The sequence below is a fragment of the Psittacula echo genome (genome assembly GCF_963264785.1).
Source record: "Psittacula echo genome assembly, chromosome: 4".
In the NCBI taxonomy this organism is placed as follows: Eukaryota; Metazoa; Chordata; class Aves; order Psittaciformes; family Psittacidae; genus Psittacula; species Psittacula echo.
Window position 1 is genome coordinate 18,412,298 of NC_137738.1, and position 23,095 is coordinate 18,435,392.

The 23,095-nt window shown below is 45.7% G+C and overlaps 1 protein-coding gene and 1 long non-coding RNA gene across 4 annotated transcripts in view; one reads left to right on the forward strand and one right to left on the reverse strand.

The window, feature by feature from the left end:
• Positions 1-8,406: 8,406 nt before the first annotated feature.
• On the forward strand, positions 8,407-17,676 carry LOC308219487. The gene is made up of 4 exons (XR_013956506.1): positions 8,407-8,534; positions 8,692-8,842; positions 10,776-10,868; positions 17,568-17,676. It is a non-coding gene; the product is annotated as an uncharacterized lncRNA (long non-coding RNA).
• DAAM2 (dishevelled associated activator of morphogenesis 2) overlaps positions 11,403-23,095 on the reverse strand; it is a gene marked incomplete at its 5' end in the record, with an annotated part of 130,160 nt that continues 118,467 nt past the window's right edge. For all 3 annotated transcript variants that reach the window (XM_080614530.1, XM_080614528.1, XM_080614529.1), the window contains 2 exons: positions 11,403-11,983; positions 13,898-14,068. In XM_080614530.1, coding sequence (XP_080470656.1) covers positions 11,768-11,983; positions 13,898-14,068 — 387 coding nt within the window. In that variant the 3' untranslated portion in view covers positions 11,403-11,767. The remainder of the gene's footprint in view (positions 11,984-13,897; positions 14,069-23,095) is intronic.

Below are 23,095 nucleotides of genomic sequence, written 5' to 3' on the forward strand. Positions count from 1 at the left end.
AAAGAAAGAAAACCAAGGACCCTACTCCTGATGAGAGTCTGAGTAGAGATGAACAGTGACTATGTGTCAGAGAAAACAGCAAGAAGCCCATTACCTAAAGAAACATCAGACAAACAAATATAGCACAATAATACTGAAAACCAAAGTTTTGAGCTTTGAGGGGCAGGGGAGAGGGAAATCTTAAATTATTTTATTTCCTAGTGTTGTGGTTTAAGCCCAGCCAGTAACTCAGAACCACACAGCTGCTCGCTCACTCCCCCGCCCTTTCTTCCCCTCACTCCCGGAGGGATGGAGAGGAGAATCAAAAGAATGTAACTTCCACGGGTTGAGATAAGAACAGTCCAGTAACTAAGGTATAACACAAACCACTACTGCTACCACCAATGATAATAATGATAAGGGAAATAACAAGGGAAGAGAGTACAACCACTCACCACCTGCTGACTGATACCCAGCCCGACCCAAGCAGTGATCTAGCCCTTCCCAGTAACTGCCCACAGTTTATATACTGGGCATGACGTGCTGTGGTATGGAATACCCCATTGGTTAGTTTCGGTCAGGTGTCCTGTCTCTGCTTCCTCCCGACTTCCTCCTCCCTGGCAAAGCATGAGACTCAGAAAGTCCTTGGTCAGAGTAAACATTACTGAGCAACAACTAAAGCCGTCGGTCTTATCAGCGTTGTTCCCAGGCTAAAAGTCAAAACATTGCACTGCATCAGCTACTAAGAAGGAGAAAAATGACTGCTACTGCTGAACTCAGGACAGTATCCACCCCTTATTCCATACCATTCACGTCATGCTCAGAAACCACATTTTTCAATATACCATCACTCTGATCTCATATATATATATACACATACACACACATCCACACACACAGATAGAGATCATTCCTTAGTGCATGGACCAATCTCTATAAAGCTGCTGAGTTCATCCAGCCCATGATGTCGGGCTGAATCTCTTGTAACAATCTTTCAGATCAAAAGAGGCGACATGCAGTGTGGGATTGTTGCCTGCTGATGACACTGCGGAACTCGTCTGATCACTGCTGAGCTCGTCTGGTTTTGTCAAAGTACGTTCTTTGTTGGGGTGATGGTTGGAGGGAAGTCAGGGCCAGTCACTGGTGACCTGCAGACATCTAGTTTGTGGGCTAAAAAAGTGCTACGTAGCAGGCAACAGCATACAATTGAGTTCATTGGCTGTTTTCCCCTAAAATCAAATCCCCTTAAGGTACACATGGGACTTCCCCATCTTCCCACATTACCCACCAAGTATACCTGAGTCCCTGAGCAAAAGCAATCCCATGAGTGAGTTTGCCTTTACCTGAAGCAAGAATAACCCAGACTGTCTTCCCCAGCAAATTCTTCATGTGCACCACAGGAACTTTGTCCCCCTCTACAGTATGTAAAAGTTCTGACTGGGCTGGGCCAGCCCTGTTGGCAGATCCTCTGGTGTTGACCAACCAGGTGGCTTTTGGTAAATGGGTATCCCAATGTTTGAAAGTCCCACCACCCATTGCTCTCAATGTAGTTTTTAACAGCCCATTGTACCATTTGATTTTCCCAGAGGCTGGTGCATGGTAGGGGATGTGATAGACCCACTCAATGCCGTGCTCTTTGGCCCAAGTCTCTATAAGGTTATTCCGGAAATGAGTCCCATTGTCTGACTCAATTCTCTCTGGGGTGCCGTGTCGCAACAAAATCTGTTTCTCAAGGTCCAAAATAGTGTTCCGGGCAGTGGCGTGGGGCACAGCGTATGTTTCCAGCCATCTGGTGGTTGCTTCCACCATGGTAAGTGCATGGTGCTTGCCTTGGCGGGTTGGTGGGAATGTGATATAGTCAATCTGCCAGGCCTCCCCGTATCTGTACTTCAGCCATCATCCTCCATACCAAAGAGGCTTTAACTGTTTGGCTTGTTTAATTGCAGCACGTGTTTCACAGTTGTGAATAACCTGGGCAATAGTGTCCACTGTTAAGTCCATCCCTCTATCACGAACCCATCTATATGTTGCATCTCTGCCCTGATGGCTTGAGGTGTCATGGGCCCACCAGGCCAAAAATAATTCACCTTTATGTTGCCAATCTAAGTCCATCTGAGCCACTTCAATCTTAGCAGCTTTATCCACTTGTTGGTTGTTCTGGTGTTCCTCAGTGGCCCGACTCTTGGGTACATGGGCGTCTACATGGCGTACCTTCACCACCAGGTTCTGCACCCGGGCAGCGATATCTTGCCACAGCGCAGCAGCCCAGATGGGTTTACCTCTGCGTTGCCAGTTGCTCTGCTTCCATTGCTGCAACCACCCCCCACAGGGCATTTTCCACCATCCATGAGTCAGTATAGAGATAAAGTACTGGTCACTTTTCTCATTCAGCAATGTCCAGGGCCAGCTGGATGGCTTTCACCTCGGCAAACTGACTCGATTCACCCTCTCCTTCAGCAGTTTCTGCAACTTGTCGTTGAGGATTCCATACAGCTGCCTTCCATCTCCGACGCTTTCCCAGTACACAGCAGGACCCATCAGTAAGCAAGGCATCCTGCTTTTCACTTCCTGACAGTTTATTATATGGTGGGGCCTCTTCAGCACGCATCACCTCCTCCTCTGGTGACATTCCAAAATCTTTGCCCTCTGGCCAGTCCATGATGACTTCTAGAATGCCTGGACGACTGGGATTTCCTATTCGAGCTCGTTGTGTAATTAGTGCAGCCCATTTACTCCATGTCACATCGGTTGCATGATGTGTAGAGGAGACCCTGCCTTTGAACATCCAGCCCAGAACGGGCAACCGGGGTGCCAGGAGGAGCTGTGCCTCAGTGCCAATCACCTCCGAAGCAGCTTGAACCCCTTCATAGGCTGCCAGTATCTCTTTCTCAGTTGGGGTATAGCTGGCCTCAGATCCTTTGTATCCCTGACTCCAAAAGCCGAGGGGTCGACCTCGAGTCTCCCCTGGAGCTTTCTGCCAGAGGCTCCAGGTAGGACCATTCTCCCCAGCTGCAGTGTACAGTACATTTTTTACATCTGGCCCGGTCCGGACTGGTCCAAGGGCCACTGCATGAACTATCTCTCGTTTAATTTGCTCAAAGGCTTGTTGCTGCTCAGGGCCCCATTTGAAATCATTCTTCTTCCGGGTCACATGATAGAGAGGGCTTACAATCGAACTGTAATTTGGGATGTGCATTCTCCAGAACCCCACAGCACCCAACAAAGCTTGTGTTTCTTTCTTATTAGTTGGTGGAGACATTGCTGTTATTTTGTTGATCACATCTGTGGGGTTCTGGCGATGTCCACCTTGCCATTTTATTCCCAAAAATTGAATCTCCTGTGCAGGTCCCTTGACCTTACTCTGTTTTATGGCAAAACCGGCTTTCAGCAGGATTTGGATTATTTTCCTCCCTTTCTCAAAGACTTCTTCCGCTGTATCACCACACACAATAATGTCATCAATGTATTGCAGGTGTTTGGAGCTTGCCCCTGTTCCAGTGCATTCTGGATCAGTCCATGGCAGATGGTAGGGCTGTGTTTCCACCCCTGGGGCAGTCAGTTCCAAGTGTACTGGACGCCCCCCCTCCAAGTAAAAGCAAACTGTGGCCTGCATTCTGCTGCCAAAGGAATTGAGAAGAATGCATTGGCAATATCAGTTGTGCCATACCACTTGGCTGCCTTTGACTCCAGTCCATACTGAAGTTCTAGCATGTCCGGTACAGCAGCACTCAATGGTGGTGTGACTTCTTTCAGGCCATGATAGTCTACTGTTAGTCTCCACTCTCCGCTGGACTTTCACACTGGCCATATGGGGCTATTAAAGGGTGAGCGGGTCCTGCTGATCACTCTGACTCTCCAGTCTACGGATCAGCTTATGGATGGGAATCAGGGAGTCTCGGTTGGTGCGATATTGCTGCTGGTGCACTGTTGTGGTCGTGATTGGCACTTGTTCTTTGACCTTCAGCAAGCCCACAGCAGAAGAATCCTCTGAGAGACCAGGCAAGGTGGACAGCTGCTTAATTTCCTCTGTCTCCAAAGCAGCAACACCAAAAGCCCATCGGTACCCTTTTGGGTCTTTGAATACTACCTCTCATGAGGTAGTCTATGCCAAGAGGCTATGCATGGAACCTCTGGACCAGTCACAATGGGGTGCTTTTGCCAGTTGCTCTCAGTCAGGCTGATTTCAGCCTCCAGTACAGTCAACTCTTGGGATCCTCCTGTCACTCCAGAAATATAGATGGATTTCACCCCTTAACACCTTGATGGCATTACTTAGCAACAACTAAAAACATCTGTGTTATCAGTGTTGTTCCTAGGCTGAAAGACAAAACCACAGCACTGCACCAGCTACTAAGAAGGAGAAAAATGACTGCTACTGCTGAAACCAGGACACCTAGCAGTGGAAATCCCCAAAGGGCCAAGCAAATTTCTCTCAGAAAGCTCCATGTCTGCTATGGCAGAGATAAAAGTCATCTTTGCTTAAACAGAAGACAAAGGTTAAAGAAAGCATAAACCAATGAATAATAGATGCTCAACCCTTCTCAACAAGAGCAAAGAGCTCCCTTTATTCTCCTCCTCAATCCCAGTCGTTCAGGGCAGCTAAACCCCCACACTAGTTTTTGCTCAGAAAAAGCCATGAGGCACTTATCTTGCTTCTGTGCAGCAATGATGATGACCACAGGGAAGATGCCAAGCGGGAAAATGGAAGAAGGCTTCTGCACTGGACCCAGCACACAGGGAAGAACACCAGTCCCTCTCTGCATGCTTCAGCCTCAGTCAGAACATTAAAGACAGAAAAATCTTGATAGAAGTCAGGCAGGACACCTCTCTTGTTGTTCAAAGCAGACAAAATTCAAATGCCACTGGGTTTCATCTCTAAAAAGAGGGAAAGTGATGGTTTGGTCTCCTCTCCACAAGTGGATTTCAGAAACATCCATTTGCCTCTGTAAAGCAAGAACCTCATAACCAGACTTTTAGTGAAGTCTGAACCAAAGGGAAACCAAGAGCTCTTTTAACAAACATAAACCAAGAACTTTGCCACTCAGCACTTAAGACTCCCATCTGCTACCTCTTGGTCCTCAGCCTGTGCAAGCAACTATCCCCTGAGTACTTCTGCTCATTTATAATGCCCTTCCCACCTAAGAGCCAGAACCAACCTGCTGAGGCTTGCTTTGTGGTTCCTGGGAACCCAGGTACTGCAGGAATGTACTGCACAGCCAGCAAGGCTCCCACTGTAAGCTAGACATGAGCTTCTCAGGAGCCCTTTGATGGGCTGAAGGTAAACATGAGAAGTTGTGGCTTAAGGATGAATTTTGTCAGCACACTACTTCCATTAACATAGACAGGGAGATCCATGTGTAAATGAAACAGCTGCATACATTGCATCTAAGATGAAAACAAGGTTCTGCCCCTGAGCTGCAAGGAATTCCTCAGTACATCCCTTGATTCAGCCACAAATTAGCCCTAGCCTTTGTATGCCTTGTACTTGCCGTCTGTCCAACTTCTCTCACATCTTACCTCCCACACCCCTTGAGTTTTCATTCCTCATGCTGATTTTCTTGGCTTCTTTTCAGCTGGCCTTATTTAACTCCTTCCTTTGAAGCAAACCTCTCCTGCCCCCTCGTCCTTTGAGTCACCTCTTAACTGAGCCATATCCTGACAGCAAGTGAGCTTATGGCCAGTGTTGCAGCCATGTGCTCCCTTCATCTCTTGGACTAGTTAGGTCTAGAGGTGGATTATAAACTCTTAGATAGCAAGACTGTCTTCATTTTATTTATTTTTTCTGTAAGTGATCTCCTACATTGTTTTGAAAAAGCAATGAAGGAGTGCTTTACAGTCTTTTTAAGAGGACTCTTGGATACCTGGTAACCTGTAGGCTCCACGGTTAGCTTTTTACCATTGCAAAGTGTGGGGAGGATGTGCTTGTGTTCCAACATGTTGCTTGTTCCCCCAGAACAACCTGTGAAGTTCCTCAACAGCTATGAAGCGACAATGTCATCTAAGGAGCTGTGTGCTCTTGACCAAAGAGAAAGACCTATAGTTTAGCAAAAAAGTGCAACCAGACTCCAGCTCACCTTTAAGTCTTTCCAGCAAAATGCACAGAAAATGCAACTAAAAAAAAAATAATCTACTGAGACACAGTGGGGGCAATATATCTTTAATTTTTTTCTTTTGTTTTTTTTAGTATTACAGTATATTCTTATAAAAAGATACAGATAAAAAGGACACTACAGGATTTGTACATTTAATTCACTTATAGTCTTAAACTGACTAAGAAATGAGGATACGCCAAGGCATTACAGCAGCACAGAATGACCTTCCACTTCAGTAAGCAGCACTGTACTTTCTAGCCTGGTGGGCAAGGGCACCTCACAAAGTGACCTGAGAGTTTCAAGGTGAGCAGGCTTGCAGGGGAGGAGAAGACTGAAGATGGGGATGATTTGGAAGGGAGGTGTTGAGCACAGAGCTGCTCAGGTACCTGCCTTCCCCTTACAATTCTCCTAAAAACTGCAAAGGTTTTTGAAAAGCCTGATTAAGAGTGTGTGTGTGGGGGGGGAACAGCTTGTCATAGGAGCTTTTCTAGATCACTTGGGTGAGAACTCCTAGTGATGGACAGCTGAAAGGACCAAGCCCTTCATGAGCTCTGTGGGACATTTTGTAAACGGATGGGATTGCTTAAAGGAAAGTTTTGATCCACATGCTGCTTTGAATTATGCTGGTGTAAACCCAGACCAACTTGTGCTGGTTACAGTGGATCTATTCTACATTACCACCTGGAACAGAAGACTCTGATTTGGAAGCATCCAGACTCTCATCAAGAAACGTGTCAAAACACCATGCTAGACTAATGGCATCCTTCTCAGCAGGCACAGTGAATAAAATCTGGCCAACTTCAGGGGATACTGGTCATCAAGCCTACTACTTAGAGTAGTAGATAGCTTTTTATATATACATATATAAATTCTATATTTTCAGTTGGTCATATTGTGTTACCCAGGTTGGCCTCTTCAATCTCTGATAACAGAAATGAAGGTGGCCAGTACAGGCTACCTGTTTGGACTGCAGGCAACCAGAAATCTCCTATGTGAAGGAAGTAGAACTGTCCTGGTTTGTCTCACCAGCATGTTAACTCTGATGAGAACTTACAGGGCATGAACCACTTCTGCCCATCTATCGAAGCTTCTCTGGCATTATGGAAAGAACCAGGATCACCAGGTGAAGAGTGATTATGCCCAAAGCAAAAAGAAAGCTATTTCTTGCCCTCCCTTCCCACACCAAGACTGCTCACATGCATCCCCTTGCCTAGCCCAGCTTGCTGCGCAATAGCCAAGTCAGCTGTCTAGCCGGTGTAATGCCCTGGCATGGTCTCAATAGTCTTTGCTGTAAGGCAGTGTATACATACAAACATAGCAAACTAAAATGAGGCAAAATAAATAGAGGTGTCAGATTTACAAGTTCCCGTTAGAGATTCCTAAAGCCTTTTTTTTTTTTAATCATTTAACCCCCAAACAAACAAACAAAAAAACCAAAACAACCAACCCAGAAACAAAACTGCATATATCATGTACATCATCAACTGTACAACTGATTTCCTTTCTCCTCACGGAAACTTCTGACACAAGCTTCTCCCATGCAACCCAGCTCAGAGTGTGAGCTTTCCTAAAGAAGAGGAAAGATTCAGCCAATGGGGCTTATCATTATAGAAATACCTGCTCCACAGTCTCTTACCAGGGCCCTTTGCAATTCCTTTCCCTTCCTCAGACATTGTGAACACATAACAGAAATGCTTCTGAAGGACTCCCAGGCTGTCTCCTAAGTGGGGAGTCTCTCACCCCTGAACACTAGTCCTATTTCTGCTGTTGTAGGGAAACAGTGCCCAGATGACAGCTGTGCTGCAGGGCATGGAAGGGCCTACCCTAAAGTCACTTTACCTTGTAACATTTCCAGAGATCGACCGAGTGACCCAGACCAAAGGCAGTAACAGGGAGTTCTTCAGTCATTTCTGGGATCATCCTAATGCAACCTGCTTAAGAACAATGCAGAGACACAGAGGCAAGTGAATGAGCACTAGACCTCTAGAGTCAAAGTCTGGAAATTTAGAAAGTACCTCCTCTTCTAGGTGCAAAGAACTTCATCATAAAGTTAGCAATGACTACATTTCTGCAGGAAGCAGAACAAGCCCTCAGTTACATCTTTTTTTCTCTGATCTCCTCCTCCTCCGCTTATTTCCAAAGGCAGAGTGATTTAACTTAAAATGCTGGTGCTAGGCACAGATGCAAGGACAACAGCAGACCCTAGCTTTTCTCCCACTCTCAGTGCAGTAAAGAGATTACACCTCCATGTTGTACAAAGTCATGACTGCTTGCTGTACCTGTTCAGGCTCTGCTAGCAGTAGAGGACAAGAAAATAAGGTTTTCCTTTCTCCTTCAGCACTCAGCAACTGTACCACAACTGCTGATGAAGAACAGAGTGTAGATGCACTCGCTGTGCCCAAAAGATGAGAAGCAAGGACAAACTTGGCTTCAGCAAGAATGTGACACCAGGCCCTAGAACAGGTCCAATTTTTTCCTTATCATCTGTGTGGTTAGCCTCATCTCATACAGTAGGCCTATTAATGGGCCTCTCCACTTGTCACCATTTGTATGAAATCACTGCTTGCCTCAGTGTGTAACTGAGCTTTTTCAAAACCTTCTTTATGAACATTCATCATAGAGCCAAGAGCCAGGGGGAGGACTTCGAACACACTGAAAGAAGCCTTCAGCCACCACTACCTATTCAAAACTGGAGTCTGGGGCACTGAGGTGCTGAGAAAGTTGAGCTGTAATGAATCAGGAGCATGACTCTGAGCTTTCTGTCTGTCGCAGTAAGTATCCCACAACTGATTTACAGGAGTTGCACAATCTTATTATTTGCATATGAGTTAAGGAGGTGACAAAACTACAGCAGCTTTCTTTGACTGTGTCAGTGGGGCTGGAGCACTGAGTACCATCATACAGGATGTCTTGAAATCAGAGTTGAACTGTGTACACAAATGGACAGAGGGCTTATTATTCTCTCTGTATTTGCTACATCTGTGGCCTGGCAAAGTGACTTCAGTTTCAAAAAGCACGGCATAAACCTGATTTAGCAAATACTGGGGCGGGGACAATGCTGTATTTATATTCAAGGTTTTTGTCCTGAGGTGTTCTTTGACAGCACTGCCATGCTAACAGTCTGACTTACCAAACAAGTACCTGGTGAGCAAGCAAGCAGCCGTAAGTTGGACAGAACCATGAATCACATCATCTTGCACCAGGGCTGACCTTGGCACTAAAGCTGAATTTCTGGGTGAGTCCTAAACCCAGGAAGAACAAAGAGAGGAAAAAACCTACAATGTTCTAATCCTTAAAAGCATAATCTTTGGAATTCAGGGATTATCCAAATCTAAACTCAACTGTATACCAATTTGGCACATATTACCACCTCTCATATGGCTTATGTGGCATAGGTTATATGGCATGCTTTAAAACAAGACAAACAAAAAGGGCTGGGATATAGCATGTCTACTTCAGGGAGCAGCAAGGAGCTTATTAATATAATTTACAAAAGACATTTCTAAAAATCCATTTTGTAATTTAAAATAAAAATGCTTTAAAAAGTGAGTGTGTTTCTTAAACTTTCAAACCCCTTATGAAATACAGTATTTCTTCTACAAGGTGCTTGTGTCCACTGCAATGGGCATTGCTGTTAATAGCTAATCCCAGAAGGGGAGTGGGATAGTAAGGGAGGAGAATGCACCCAGCTCTTGTAAGATACCAGCTCTTTACGATGAGTATTATACAGAGGCGCGGCAGTCTGGAATGTCGTAAATAGGGAAATTCGGGGGTGGGAGACTCAAAATTCAGTAAACAATGAAACATTAGAGTTTAACAATTCTGACTTTTTTTTTTCTTTTTTCCATAGTTCACATAATTATTTTACTCTCAAAGTGTTCAGAAAACCACCACAGTTTGCTTCTCCAATATCGGTAGTGTGTAATACTGATCAGGCAGCGTGCATGGCAGAGGAAGTTCTGTTCTGCAGACTCGGTGCAGAGCCTGAGGTTAAGTGACATTCAGAGAAAAATCAAACCAAATGAATGAAGTGACAAATAGAGCTTTTTTCATTTCCCTGGGATTCCTTGGCATTTTGTGCTGTTGACTATTGATGGAGAGTTTGTAGATGGTGGGTCACTGTTCTCAAATGTTCTCTCTTTTCTTCCTGTCTAGGAGGAAGAATCCATCACAATTTCTTTTTTTTTTTTTTTTTACTCTTTTCTTTCTCCAGGGAAAATAATTAAAAGGAAAACAAGATTATTTATTTATTTTTTTTAATATAAAGAGCAGACCACAACGGCCCACACAGTCCAGTCCTTTTCCTAGAGCCATAGTCACACAGAATTCAGAATTCAGGCCTCTTAGTGCTCTTTGCTTTCAACTGTGTGCTTCATACATATAGCTTAAATACAAATTTGTTTTTTTCTTACAAAAACCCATCTCCAAAGCCTGCTTGGCATACACAGTTCTATGTCCTCCTGGAAAAATTCTCAGTTTTCATTATGGGACCTTCTGTTGATTCATTCCAAGTGATCTCTTGAAAATAAATCAGGCTGTGGGCTCCATGGCTCTCCTTTGACACCATTCATAACTTACTGAGTTATGTGATTCTCTTAGGTGGGAGTGGGTGTGTGCAGTGAAGGTCAGCCTGTTAGACAGAAAGACGAGTTCATGTCAACAGAAATTACAGCTAGCATCAAGTGGAAATCTCATTTCTTGCAGCCAGTGACTGCTTTTTGCTGCTTGTGACCTGTGGATGATACTACAGACCTCCTGATTTCCATTGGGCTGCACTAAGAAATCTTGCACAAACAGGTAAGAAATGTTCCGCTGTTTCCCTCCCACTCTCCAGCAATGACAACAGGCTCCACAGTCATCTACTTGTAATCGCAACCTGGCAATGGCTTAGTTTTCTAAAGAGAAGCCAGAGCTTCTTTCCTATGTTTGCATTGCATAGCTTCAAGGCTCAACCATCAATAAATTCCAGAAAACTGCTTCTAGAAAATCAGAATCCAAAAGACTTTTGCAAAGCATTTTAAGTTGATCCTGATTCTTGAATTTCAACCTCTTCCAGAACTTACTTCCTTCTTAACATCACTTGGCTTGGACAGTGTAGGCCACACAAAAATACTATACAGAACATGAGACCAAAATAATTTTTTCCTTTGCTAATCAATGGCTTATAAAATCCAATTCTATAAAGGAACTGGAAACATTGAGAACCACATCTTGATAAGACCCTGGAGGCCAGTCTAGATCTTGAAGATGTGACAGGTGTTTGTAGTATAGAGCTGCTCTGAAATTAGTCTTGCTTGTTATCAGCAAGATGGAGATGGTGACTAGTTTTCACTTTGGCACACAGAAAGTGATCTTTCTCCAGCTGTGAGGCAGTCTGCAAGGCCCAAGTATTTTCTGTCATCATCACGAGGCCTCTGATGACACAATAAACTCCCAGAAGCAAATCTGTCAGCTCTGCATGGGCCAGTCATGGGTCCTGCTGGCTCCACAGAGGCACTTTTATAATGGTTCAAAATAGGAGCACAGAAGAGGGATGAGAGGAAAGCTGATCATGAAAGGTAACATCTCTAGCCAAAGACCAAAGAAATCCTTTGGGGCAGTTGTCAGCCAGGCACCATCGCACACATTCATCTTCCTTGTTTTGCACTTGTTCGTCACCTTCTTTTGGTTGATTATTTTTTTTTTTGCTCTTGTAATTAATAATTTAGCTTTGTTGCCACCCGCTCCCGGCTTGTCTCTAAGCCTTGGTTCCCCGAGCGCTTGCGGTTACGCTTGAGCTTGGATAAGTCTTTGTCAAAGACTTCACCTGACCTTAATGCTGACACCAGGTCATCAAACTCCCCACTCTCTTCAGAGATGCTTCCAGCTTTCGCTTTCTTTTGTCGCTTCTCTTTTTCCCTTTGCTCTTTTAGCTGTGGAGAAAGACACAGAGCTTTAGTATTAGCTAACCAAGATGCCAGATCATCCACAAGGCCATCACCTGTGCCAGGGGTAACAGGTGACTATGCTGGGTTTCCCTTCTTCTGCACAGATAAGCAAAGAGCAGGAGAGATGAGGAATGAGTAGCATTGTATGTTTGCCGCACAAAGTGTTACCTGGAGCAAAAAGAACACATGGGATGTGCATACTGCTGCTGTTTTGCACTAATTGTACAGTAAGATAGTGCCAGCCAAAGTAGCTGTGCCAAATGACACTTTACAAGTGGTGCTGGCATAAGTAATTACCTAGCTTCTGGGGCCCGGCTTGTAGTGACCTTAGTGAGGCAGCACCATTGTGCTGACAATACCTAATCTAGTGAGTTTAAAGTTAGTTTGAATGTGTCTGTACAAACCACAGTCACTAGTATAGTGAAACAGCTTTGCACTTGGGGCATAGCTAGCTACATTGACAGGCAGAAAGGCTGCAGTCCCACAGAAGGAGGAAAAGAAGGAAGGAAAAACCCCAGAAAACCACAAGCTAAACATCCTGGAGAATGAAAATTGTGTGAGATATCAAAACATGAACAAAATCCCTATTCACCAAACAGCTCATGTCTGGATGGAGGGTGTGTTGCAGTGATGGGAAGAGGAAGGCACATTGTCTCAACTCTGGAAAGAGAAATAGCTTATAAATACAAAGAGCAATGAAACAGGACTGTAGACTTTACAAATCATTGGATAGGTCCAACTGTCAACATGATGCCCTTGATCTCCCTTGGGTAGCTCCAGGGAGCTCGTATTTTCCCCTCCACTGTTCATCTCCAAGATTAGCGGAAATGGCAAGGGATGGATGCGGCTGTCAGGAAGCAGGTCACTCACTCCTACATGTTGCAGGACGACTCTTTCCATAAGCAAACTGCAACCTCTCTCATGGTGTATTAGGCCTACAAAACCATCCAAGGACTTTAAGAGCAGGCTCCTGCACTTTCCAGGCTGGCTCAGAGGAATTATAAAATCAACAAGGTTGGAAAAGACCTTTAAGATCAAGTCCAGCCATTAAAGGAAGCTTAAGTGTAAGTCCTAGCTTAGGACTGGATGTCCTAGCCCTGTGTCCAACAGTAAAGCTGCTGGCATCCCAGAATTTTACCTCTCTCCTCTTCTAAAGCGTACAAACCAGTGCTTCTGCCACAGCAAACATTTAAAGCAGTACTTCCCCACAGTGAGGCCACAGCAGGGGGGAAGGAGGCAGGGGACAGCTGAGCTGTTCTCAGGCCTCTGGAAAGGCTGAGTTTATAGGCAGAGGCTTATTCACACGAAGCCCTGGGGACACACGTCTGTCTTCCAGGAGCAAAATCAGCAATGCACAAAATCTCTCTTACTATGTCAAGACCAGACACAGCCCCAGTAATCAAGGCACTACGACTGGCCAGAAACACTGCCAGCATGGGCTGCAGCAGGTGCCAGCGCACTTGCTGTGTCACTGTACACTGTCAGGTGACAGGCATGCAGCAGGTGATGATGAAGTATGAGTAGAAGCTGATCAACTGGCAGAACCAAGGGGGATCAGGCTCCCAGAGCTTTTGCACAGGGCCTGCAGTGTGAAAGCAGGGTATTCTGGCACTGGGCAGGGGCAGCACAATCCTGCAAAGTGCTGGGCCAGAACAGGCAGGGCTAGATTTGGTATCAATCCAAAAGAGTAATGTAGGAGCCAAACATTGAAAGCTGGCAGGACAGCCAGCAGGAAAAATGACATCATTTGAGAAAGGAATGATGCCAAGGAGAGGTGGCATGGAGGGGAACATAAAACAGTGACAGGACATGAGCATTAGAACTGTCTGTCTTAACATTTCTCTCTTGAGACATGAAAAGGCAATGGAATGAAAAGCCTTCCTGTGCCCAGGTCCTTACCATGGCCTCCATACGTGCCCTGCGCTCCTCTTCTTCCTTTTTCTTCCTCATATTCTCCAGATCTTGTTTGGCCTCTGCAAATGACTGTAAGAAAGTGTCGAAGATGCCAAAAAATTCATCTGGCTGCATCTTTCCCTCACTCTCTCCAAAATGCTTCAGTGCCTTGGCATACTGTCAAGGGGGCAGAAAACACAAGAACAATAATTAGGCAAGCAGTTTGGTGAAGAGAGCAAGGAAAGCTTATGAGTAACCACACATATAATTCAATACCCTCTGAGCATTCATGCAGTGAGAGCAGAAACTTGCCCCCTTGCCATCAACAGAAGTGCCCTTCCTTAAGGCAGGTGCCTGTGTTCCTGAACAGTCTGCATTCCTGGATATCCTTTAGGCAACATAGGCCAATGGTGCTGGAGAGCACTAGCTGCCCACTTACACAAAAAAAACATGTTCAGTGCCTGAGGGTGATGGAGTAAGTTCAGAAGTTGACTGCCTAGCCACATCTCAGCTGCAGCTGTGGGGCAGCAGGGGCATGGAAGACAGTGAGCTAGTGGGGAAACAAGTAGTTATAGCCCATCCTGACTACCAAATAGTTTTAGCCCATCCTTTCCCCTTTCACATTCCCCTCAAATTACTTTTTGAATGGCTGGAGTTAGAGGGGGTTTTTTTGCAGTAACATTACATTCTGTCCTCTCAGGAGCCTTTTGCTGTGTCATCCATCACCCTGGAGTCCTCTGAGTCAGGATGTTGCCTGGGAGAGAGGAGACTATGGACAGACATGGCATGACAGCGGGGCAAGGAAAGCAGCCAGGGCTCCAAGGCAGACTTAAAAGAGCATGAATACATCACAAATGGCCTTTATTTTAAAAGGCAAATGTTGAGGCTGCAGAACACATGTGAAGGCAGCCAACTGGCAGGACTTCAGTCACAGAACTGTCCTGATTGGGATATGGTAAATTCACAGCATCCCCTGGCTCTTAGACATCAGTCTTGCAGTAGTTGTACTCTCTTCTTTGCTCTCTCACACTCACAAGCATGCCTTTCTACTCACCAAAATGCACTCAAATACATGCACAAATAGTCTATCGACATGTTCATATGTGTCCAAAGTCCTATATAACTGTACACATCTAAAAGCTTCATTTTCCAAACAGCCTCTCTCACATACATATCACAACAGACAGCACCAGCAACACCTCCCCCCTGGCACTACTGCCCTGGTACACAGCTCCCCTGGCATTCCCTGCCTGCATGTCATACACCTGCACTAAGCAGTAGAGCATCCTTACAGACCTCAACGTTTACCAAACCCAGACTCTCCCAAGCTATAGACTGCCTTCAAAATCTCTTGTGTGTGTACTCAGCTCATACTAGCACAGCCCAGCTTCCCTTTCCTTAGGTGGGTGATCTTGTAGAATGGAAAAGACAGTAAAAACAGTTCAGGCTTCAATCCCAAGCACAAAATGAGTTTGGAAGCGGGTCTTAGGAACCTCTCTGGCCCTGTACCAGGTAAAGCATAAAAAATGTCTCCCAGTCAACTGCAGGAGGAACAAATCTCCAGGGAAAGCAGCTTCCTTCTGGCTCAGCCTGATTCGACATCTTCCCTTCTTTGCTTTCCCTGCCAGGCCCACAAAGCAGTTTGAAGCAATAGATTCTTTTTTCTTTAAAAATGCTTCATTCTCAGCCAGAAACAAACAAAGAAACTCAAAGTATCTGGAAGGAAAAAAAGAAAAAGTGTTGGAAGAAATGCAAGTTGCTTTGAGCTACCAAACATGGCAGGAGCTGAAGGAAGCACTACAGCGGCATGTCAGGGAGGGATTTCAGAGTATGGAAACAGCAACAGATTACTTTTCTGGTTTAATTCCTTTTCTCTGCAACCTCTGAAGACACACACACAAGTATGTACACCTACTCCCTCCCTCCATCCCCATCTGTATATATGTATTTTCTCTGTATATAACATACACAATAGGCTGTTTGAATATTAGTAAAGTGCAGCGGTCTCACAGTAATTCAAACCAACCAACACCAGCTCTTCAGTAGAGAAAATACAGGCTGTCAATATTGCAGGAGGAGACAAATCATCTCCATGTGCTATATATTCTTGGCATGCCTGCCTCAGTGTGCCAATCAGCCAGAGAAGCAGAAGTGCAAGAGAAAGACTTCAGCGCAGGCATTGCCACCTTGAACACATACAGCGCTTGAAGCTCATTGCTAACAGGAGATGTGCTACCTCGAATCTCTTCCCGCTTGTGGTTAACTCCTGTGACAACTGAAGATAAGGTGCAAATTAAGAGCAGCAAGTAGAGCTGCCAGCCAGAAGGAAGACTTGTCAATCTCCTGTGAAGTGGAGCTCAGGAGCAGCCCACAGGAGATGGTGGTTGTACATAGTGGTGCACTGCCTCCGTGCCCTGCATCCCTCCTGTGTATAGCCAATGTGAATGAAGGGGCACACAGGAACTGAGCTAGTTTGAGCCCAAGAATGCCCACAGGGATTTCCTGGACTCTTAGGGAGACTGGGGCTTGAAAAGGAGGGAGTCCTTGCCTAGGGCTCTTGGATCCTCCATATATGGAATTCTCCATTAGAGGGTGGTGTTGACTGCAAAAGTTCTGCACATGGCCTGTCACCCACCTACCAACACCAGCTAGTTCTTGTCACACTGGCAGAGGGGCTTTTGCCACTGCCTCCCCACTGCCACTCAAAGGAGCAAGTGTTGCTGTGCTGGAAAGACCCAGCAGCCTGGGACCCTTCCAGAGACACTCATGAGTGTAACGTGGTGTGGTCTCTAAGCAGCAGCAAATCAGAGGCTGAGAACAGCCTGTCTTTGGTGCCCTGTAACACGGCTTACTAGCTCACAATCACTTACTGTAAAGCAGTGAAAGATGAAAAGCAAGATCTGAGCACTAGATGTACTAAAATAACTACAAAAGAGAAATCTGCACTTCACTGAAGTAAACATTTTCCTTCTTTCTCTACCCCCTCCGGAAAAAAAAGCTGACTGAGCAGAGGAAGGCAAGTCAGGAGTTCCAGCCTCTGCTGCCAACTCTGCACATAATGTGGCTTGGGAATTCATGCTCCCTCTCTAAGCTTTCCTTTCTCCATTTGTTACAGAAAGGCAAGTGCTGCTCACTAATCTGGTATAAGAAACAGCAAAAAATATCAGTTGCTTACATCTGTAGGGGACTGCATTAACTCAGTCCACTACTGTAAACAGACCCTCACTGTATTTTCACTGTTTAAATTGCAACAGACCCCTCTTTTTTATTACTTCTTGTGGATGATTTTCTGGCAAAGAACAGCCACATACCCAGATCAGCAAGTGCCTACATGGAGTCCGACATGAACCAAGGAACAACAAAAGGTGAAGGAGGATGGGAGCAAGGCACTGGGAGTGAGAATCCCAGCAAGATAAGAAGGAGCAGGAATTTACTGAGTTGTTAAATTGAGGACTGTTGGAAAACTTTGAAGGTCAGGTTCTCACACCTGTGCTTAACCAATTATATGTTAGTTGTTAAGGGCCTCACAGATATGTATCCAATCACAATGGGCCAAGTTAGTGAAAACAACTTTAAGAAATAGTATATAAAGAGTTAGTTTTCTAGAATAAATGGCTTTGTCTGATCACATTGATCTCCGACTGAGTCCTTTCCGTGACAAATGGCGCCCGAACAGGCTTTTTCACATTGAAAACGAAGAACGCGGTGCCGCGGGGAAGTCGATCCGGCAGGACCAGGATTCATCCGGCAGGACCGGGATCCGGCAGGATCGGACCGCTACGGAGCCTTTGAGCCCGGGAGGCAGAAGCCTCGGAACCCTACGGAGCCTTTGAGCCCGGGAGGCAAAAGCCTCGGAACCCTACGGAGCCTTTGAGCCCGGGAGGCAGAAGCCTCGGAACCCTACGGAGCCTTTGAGCCCGGGAGGCAAAAGCCTCGGAACCCTACGGAGCCTTTGAGCTCGGGAGGCAAAAGCCTCGGAACCCCACGGAGCCTTTGAGCCCGGGAGGCAAAAGCCTCGGAACCCTACGGAGCCTTTGAGCCCGGGACACACTACAGTGGAATTCAGGTGAGCAGCCGAGTGCTCGGAAGAGGATTAAAATGGGGACTCAATTGAGTAAAAAAAAAGGCAGCAATATTTAAGCTCTTCCAGCATATCCCCTTTACGAGAGGGATAGAGTATGATGACTCTATGTTAAAAAAGTTGTTGCTCTGGAGTACAGAGAAAAACTTAATCCGGGGGGTCGGCGAAGCCTTTGAGCTTGGGACTTGGGAAAAGATCGGGGCACACTTGTGGGACGAAATTACCCTTGGGTCTAAAGAAGCAAAATCTCTAGCTACCCTGTGGCGGTTACTCAAAGAAACTATATCCACGATGAAGGTTGAGCAACAAGTAGTAAAGTCTGCTTTTGCAGCTTTTTCTGACTCGCCTTCACAAAAGCATGGGGGACCGGCTGCTGTGAGTCCGACACCTGACACCGTACTTAAGGGGAAACTGCCTGCCGCTTCAAGCGCAAAACATCTGGTTCGAAAGCTTGTGCGTCCTAGAGTGCGAATGTTTGAGGATCCAGCGCATCCTCCCTATCCTGTGCCGACAATGCCTTCACCGGCGGCAGCAATAACTAGTGATCGGGATTTTGAAAAGGATGATGTGCCGCCAAAACGGCCGAACTCGAATCTTTTTCGTGCCGCTACCGCCCCTGAGCCCAGCCCCCAAATTCCCCCGCCCGCCCCTCACGTCGGCCCGCCCGCCCCTCACGTCGGCCCGCCCGCCCCTCACGTCGGCCCGCCCGCCCCTCACGTCGGCCCGCCCGCCCCTCACGTCGGCCCGCCCGCCCCTCACGTCGGCCCGCCCGCCCCTCACGCCGGCCCGCCCGCCCCTCACGTCGACGACGGCCCGCCCGCTCCTCACGCCGCCCTCACAGCCCCCCCCGCCCCTGACGGCCGCTTTTACGCCGCCGCCTCCCTTCCACCGCCTGATGCAGAAGAATGGGAACATCCAAAGGAGGACACTGAGACTCCGAATTTATACCCACCCGTACCATGTACACCATCGTTAGCGCTGCCCCAACCGGGGCCAAAAACTGACCAGGATTGGGGGCAGTGGACTAAGCTTTTAGATAAAAAATTACGGGACCTACGAGACCGATTGGGGCAAATTGAAGCAAAGCAAGAGGGGCACGAATCAGAAAAGTTAAACAAGGTTAATCCTTTTGCTACGCCCTTGCCACCGCCCTCGAAGCCCCCTCTGCAACCTAACCCTACTGCCTTGAGATGGCGAGGTCTTATTCAAGATGCAATGATAGACGGCACTGTTCTACCAATTGACATCCCTGCTGCATTTCCAGTCATTACGAATGTTCAGGGACAAACCCAATGGACTCCTATGGACTGGAAAATCATAAAGGAACTTAAGGGAGCAATTTCTCAATATGGGTTGTCTTCTCCATATACACAACAAATGTTAACTGCCTTGTTTTGTAGTATGGTCTTAACTCCCAATGATTGTCTTAAGGTAGCTTCAGTCCTGTTAACTCCTTCGCAGCTATTACATTTTAAAAGTGGGTTTGAGGAGCTTGCTGAAAGAGCTGCTGATGATAATTTGGATCGCAACCCTAATGATCCCTTACATGGTGTTACATATGAAATGTTAATAGGGAAGGGACAATTTCACCCTGATGCAGTACAGGCTCGTATGAGAACCGAGGTGTTACAGCAAGCGCAGCAATTGGCCTTAGCTGCTTTAAAAGCTGTGCCAGAAGCAGGAAAACCTAATCCCTCCTATACATCGATAAAACAGGGAATTACTGAGCCATATATGCAATTTATTGATAGATTGACAGCAGCTATTGAAAAGAATATTGATTTGGCACCTAATGCTAAAGAATCTGTGCTTATGTCCTTGGCCATGGAAAATGCTAACCCAGCTTGTAAGCGTATTTTACAGGTTTTACCGAAATCTGCTGGCTTGCAGGAAATGATGGACGCTTGTTCTAAGGTGGGCACGGCCGAAGAAAAGGCAGAATACATGGCTACTGCCTTTGCTGCTGCTGTCAAACCTTTGTTACAGCAAGGTCGAGGTGATCGAGTGGGTATGAAGGGCGTGAGATGTTTTAATTGTGGGCAAATGGGGCATCATAGAAAACAATGTAGAGTAAAGAAAACTAACTCAGCAGGTGGTGCTTCAGGTTTTAGAGGTGATTGTACTAGATGCGACAAACATGGCCATAGGGCAACTGAATGTCACTCGAAGTATAAGAAAGATGGAACTCCGTTGGGAAACTTGAATGTGAGCGCGATGCCACCCCACGCGATGACACAAAATCAGAGTGTTTGGACCGCATCCCCTCTGCTACAGCAGGGAGTGCCGGAGTGGACATGGCAACAGCAATAGATTTTACCATAACTGATACCTCTCCAAACTGGCAAAAGTAGGTTTAGTGATTGCACCTGAAAAGGTACAGCGTAATGCCCCATGGAGATACCTGGGGTGGATTATTTCCAGAACTGAAGTTAGGCCCCAGAAGATGAAGACTACTACGGAGATAAGAACCTTGTCAGACATGCAGAAATCAATAGGTGATATTCAGTGGATCTGTTCCTTATGTGGAATTACTAATGATTTGGCAGAACTAATGCCTCTTTTGAAGAGCAAACCACAGACAGAGGAAAAGAGAACTCTGTCAAAAATCCAGCATGAGGCCCTAGCCCATATTATGGCTAAAATATCTACTTCTTATGCTTCCCAATGGAGCCCAGATTTATCTATAACTTTGTTTGTTGTAAACAATCAGTATCATCTGTTTAGCCTGTTGGCACAATGGAATCTGCAGAAAAAGGATCCCTTGTGTATATTGGAATGGATCTTCTTACCTTACTGGTTGCGCAAAACTGTTACTACATGATTGGAAGCCTTTGCCCTTTTAATTAAGCAAGGCTGTGAACGTTGTCAAGAAATTCTAGGTAGTGATCCATCACAAATTTGTTTACCCCTTACCAAAATATGGTTGGAGTGGGCACAGTAGTCCAGCACTGTTTTTCACTGTCTTAGTAGATTTTGTTGGCTAAGTTAGCATACATTTTCCGCCACATAACTTGTTTACTGTGCTAAAAAACAACCAATATGAAGATGTTACCTTTTACTCTGACAGACCTGTTTCAGGTATAACTGTTTTTACAGATGCTAGCAGAAATAATCACATAGCCAGATACATTTGGAAAACAGGAGATGGTTGGAAGAAACAAAATACCTGGTCACTCTACAGATTTCTTACAAACGTTTGAACTAAGTGTTATTGTTGTGGTATTTCTGCGATGGCCTGATACTCTGCTTAACATTGTGATTCTTTGTATGTCATAGGAATTGTTCAACGTCTAGAGAGGGCAATTTTACAGGAGGTTGTTAATTGCAGGTTATGGACTTTGTTGAAAACTCTGTTACATCTCGTAAATAATCATAACTGTAAATATTTCATTATGCATATTCGCAGTCACTAGGGCCTCCCAGGGAGCCTTAGTGATGGTAATGACAAAGCAGATGAATTAGTTGCTCCAGCTTGGGCAGGACCACCGGTAGATGTTTCTCAACAAGCCCGAGCATTTCATGCCTTCTTTCACCAATCAGCAAAAATGTTAGTTTGCCAGTTTGGCTTGTCCCTGACAGGCATTGTACACTCTTGTCCTGATTGTCAGGGCCAGACAATAAGCATAGGCCTTGGAGTCAATCCTCGAGGTCTCCAGCCTCTCCAACTTTGGCGGATGGATGTAACCCATGAATCATCTTTTGGAAAATTGAAGTATGTCCATGTTATTATTGACACCTTTTCGCACTTTGTTTGGGCTACCCCTCTGGCTGGCAAAACCACACACCATGTAATCACGCATTTGCGTGGTTGCTTCGCAGTTATGGGAGTACCTTTACAGCTTAAAACGGATAATGCATCTAGCTACACTTCTTCAATGCTGTCTAAATTTTTAAATAACTGGGGCATTGCTCATATCACTGGTATTCCTCATTCTCCTACAGGTCAGGCTATTATTGAATGTACGCATCAGACCTTGAAACAATTGTTAGAAAAACAAAAAACGGGGGAAGAAGGGCTTACCCCGGCAGCAAGAATACAGAAAGCTGTGTATGCTATGAACTTTTTGTGATTGGTAGGAGACTCTAGTGACCCTCCTGCTGTAATACATGTCAAGCGTTAGGGTCAGGTTATGTGAATAAGACTCAGGGTATACTGGTCCAGTATAGGGATCTGGAAACTGGTACCTGGAAGGTTCCTGTGGAAGTAAAACTAACTGGTGGAGGATATATGTGTGTAATCACAGACTCTGGTCCACGTTGGGTACCAGCTCGATGGGTGAAACCTTGGAAGGAGCCAGCGTTGCCAAAAGAAGACAGAACACCCTCATTGCCGACGAATGAATTGGCTGGATGAAGAGGCACGAGCCAGGTTTCATGCCTAGAATTTCTGAAGGACAGTTTGAGCTGCAGAGACGGGTATTGAAGCAGAAGAAGCAGATACGCATTATTCAATTTGAATGTTCAAAGCCCTTACTGGTGCCATACAAATGGCAGATTCCTCCTGAGCATTGGGAGGGGACTAAGCGAAGGTGTGCCAAGCGATCTGCTTAAAAGCATGAAGACAGACATAGTCATGAGTGTAAATAGAGTATTCTTTCTTTCAATATTCATGCTTATGTTTCAGATAGCTAATACTGCTTTTAAGGCTAATGCTTATGTAGATCTGTCAGAAAAGGTAGTTAATTGTACACAAGTGAAAAACTGTTGGGTGTGTGAAAATGTAGAGCAATTTAATGCACCATTATTAGGAATCCCTTTAAATAATTGAACAAGTCTTAACCCTTGTAGGCTTTTGAACATGTTATATGAGTACCATTGTGGACTGTGGACTTGGGACCCCCTATACAACTCATTTGATAGTCTCTCTGTGATCCACATGTACTAGAAGATAGCAAATATAAGTATATCCATGTTTCTGTCAACCCTTGGAGACTTTTATGGATATTGCTGACCACTTCTTCCCATGTAGGCTGGCCACCTGCATCGGAATGAGTGTGCATTTTGGTCAGTGTAAAAGCCCAAGACTCATGCGATGTGGGGGAGGCAGAGCCTCTGCGGGGACGCCCGCTGAAGTTGAGCCTGCTGCCTCACACTGCGATGGTGCTTCTTGGAGCTGATTTTTG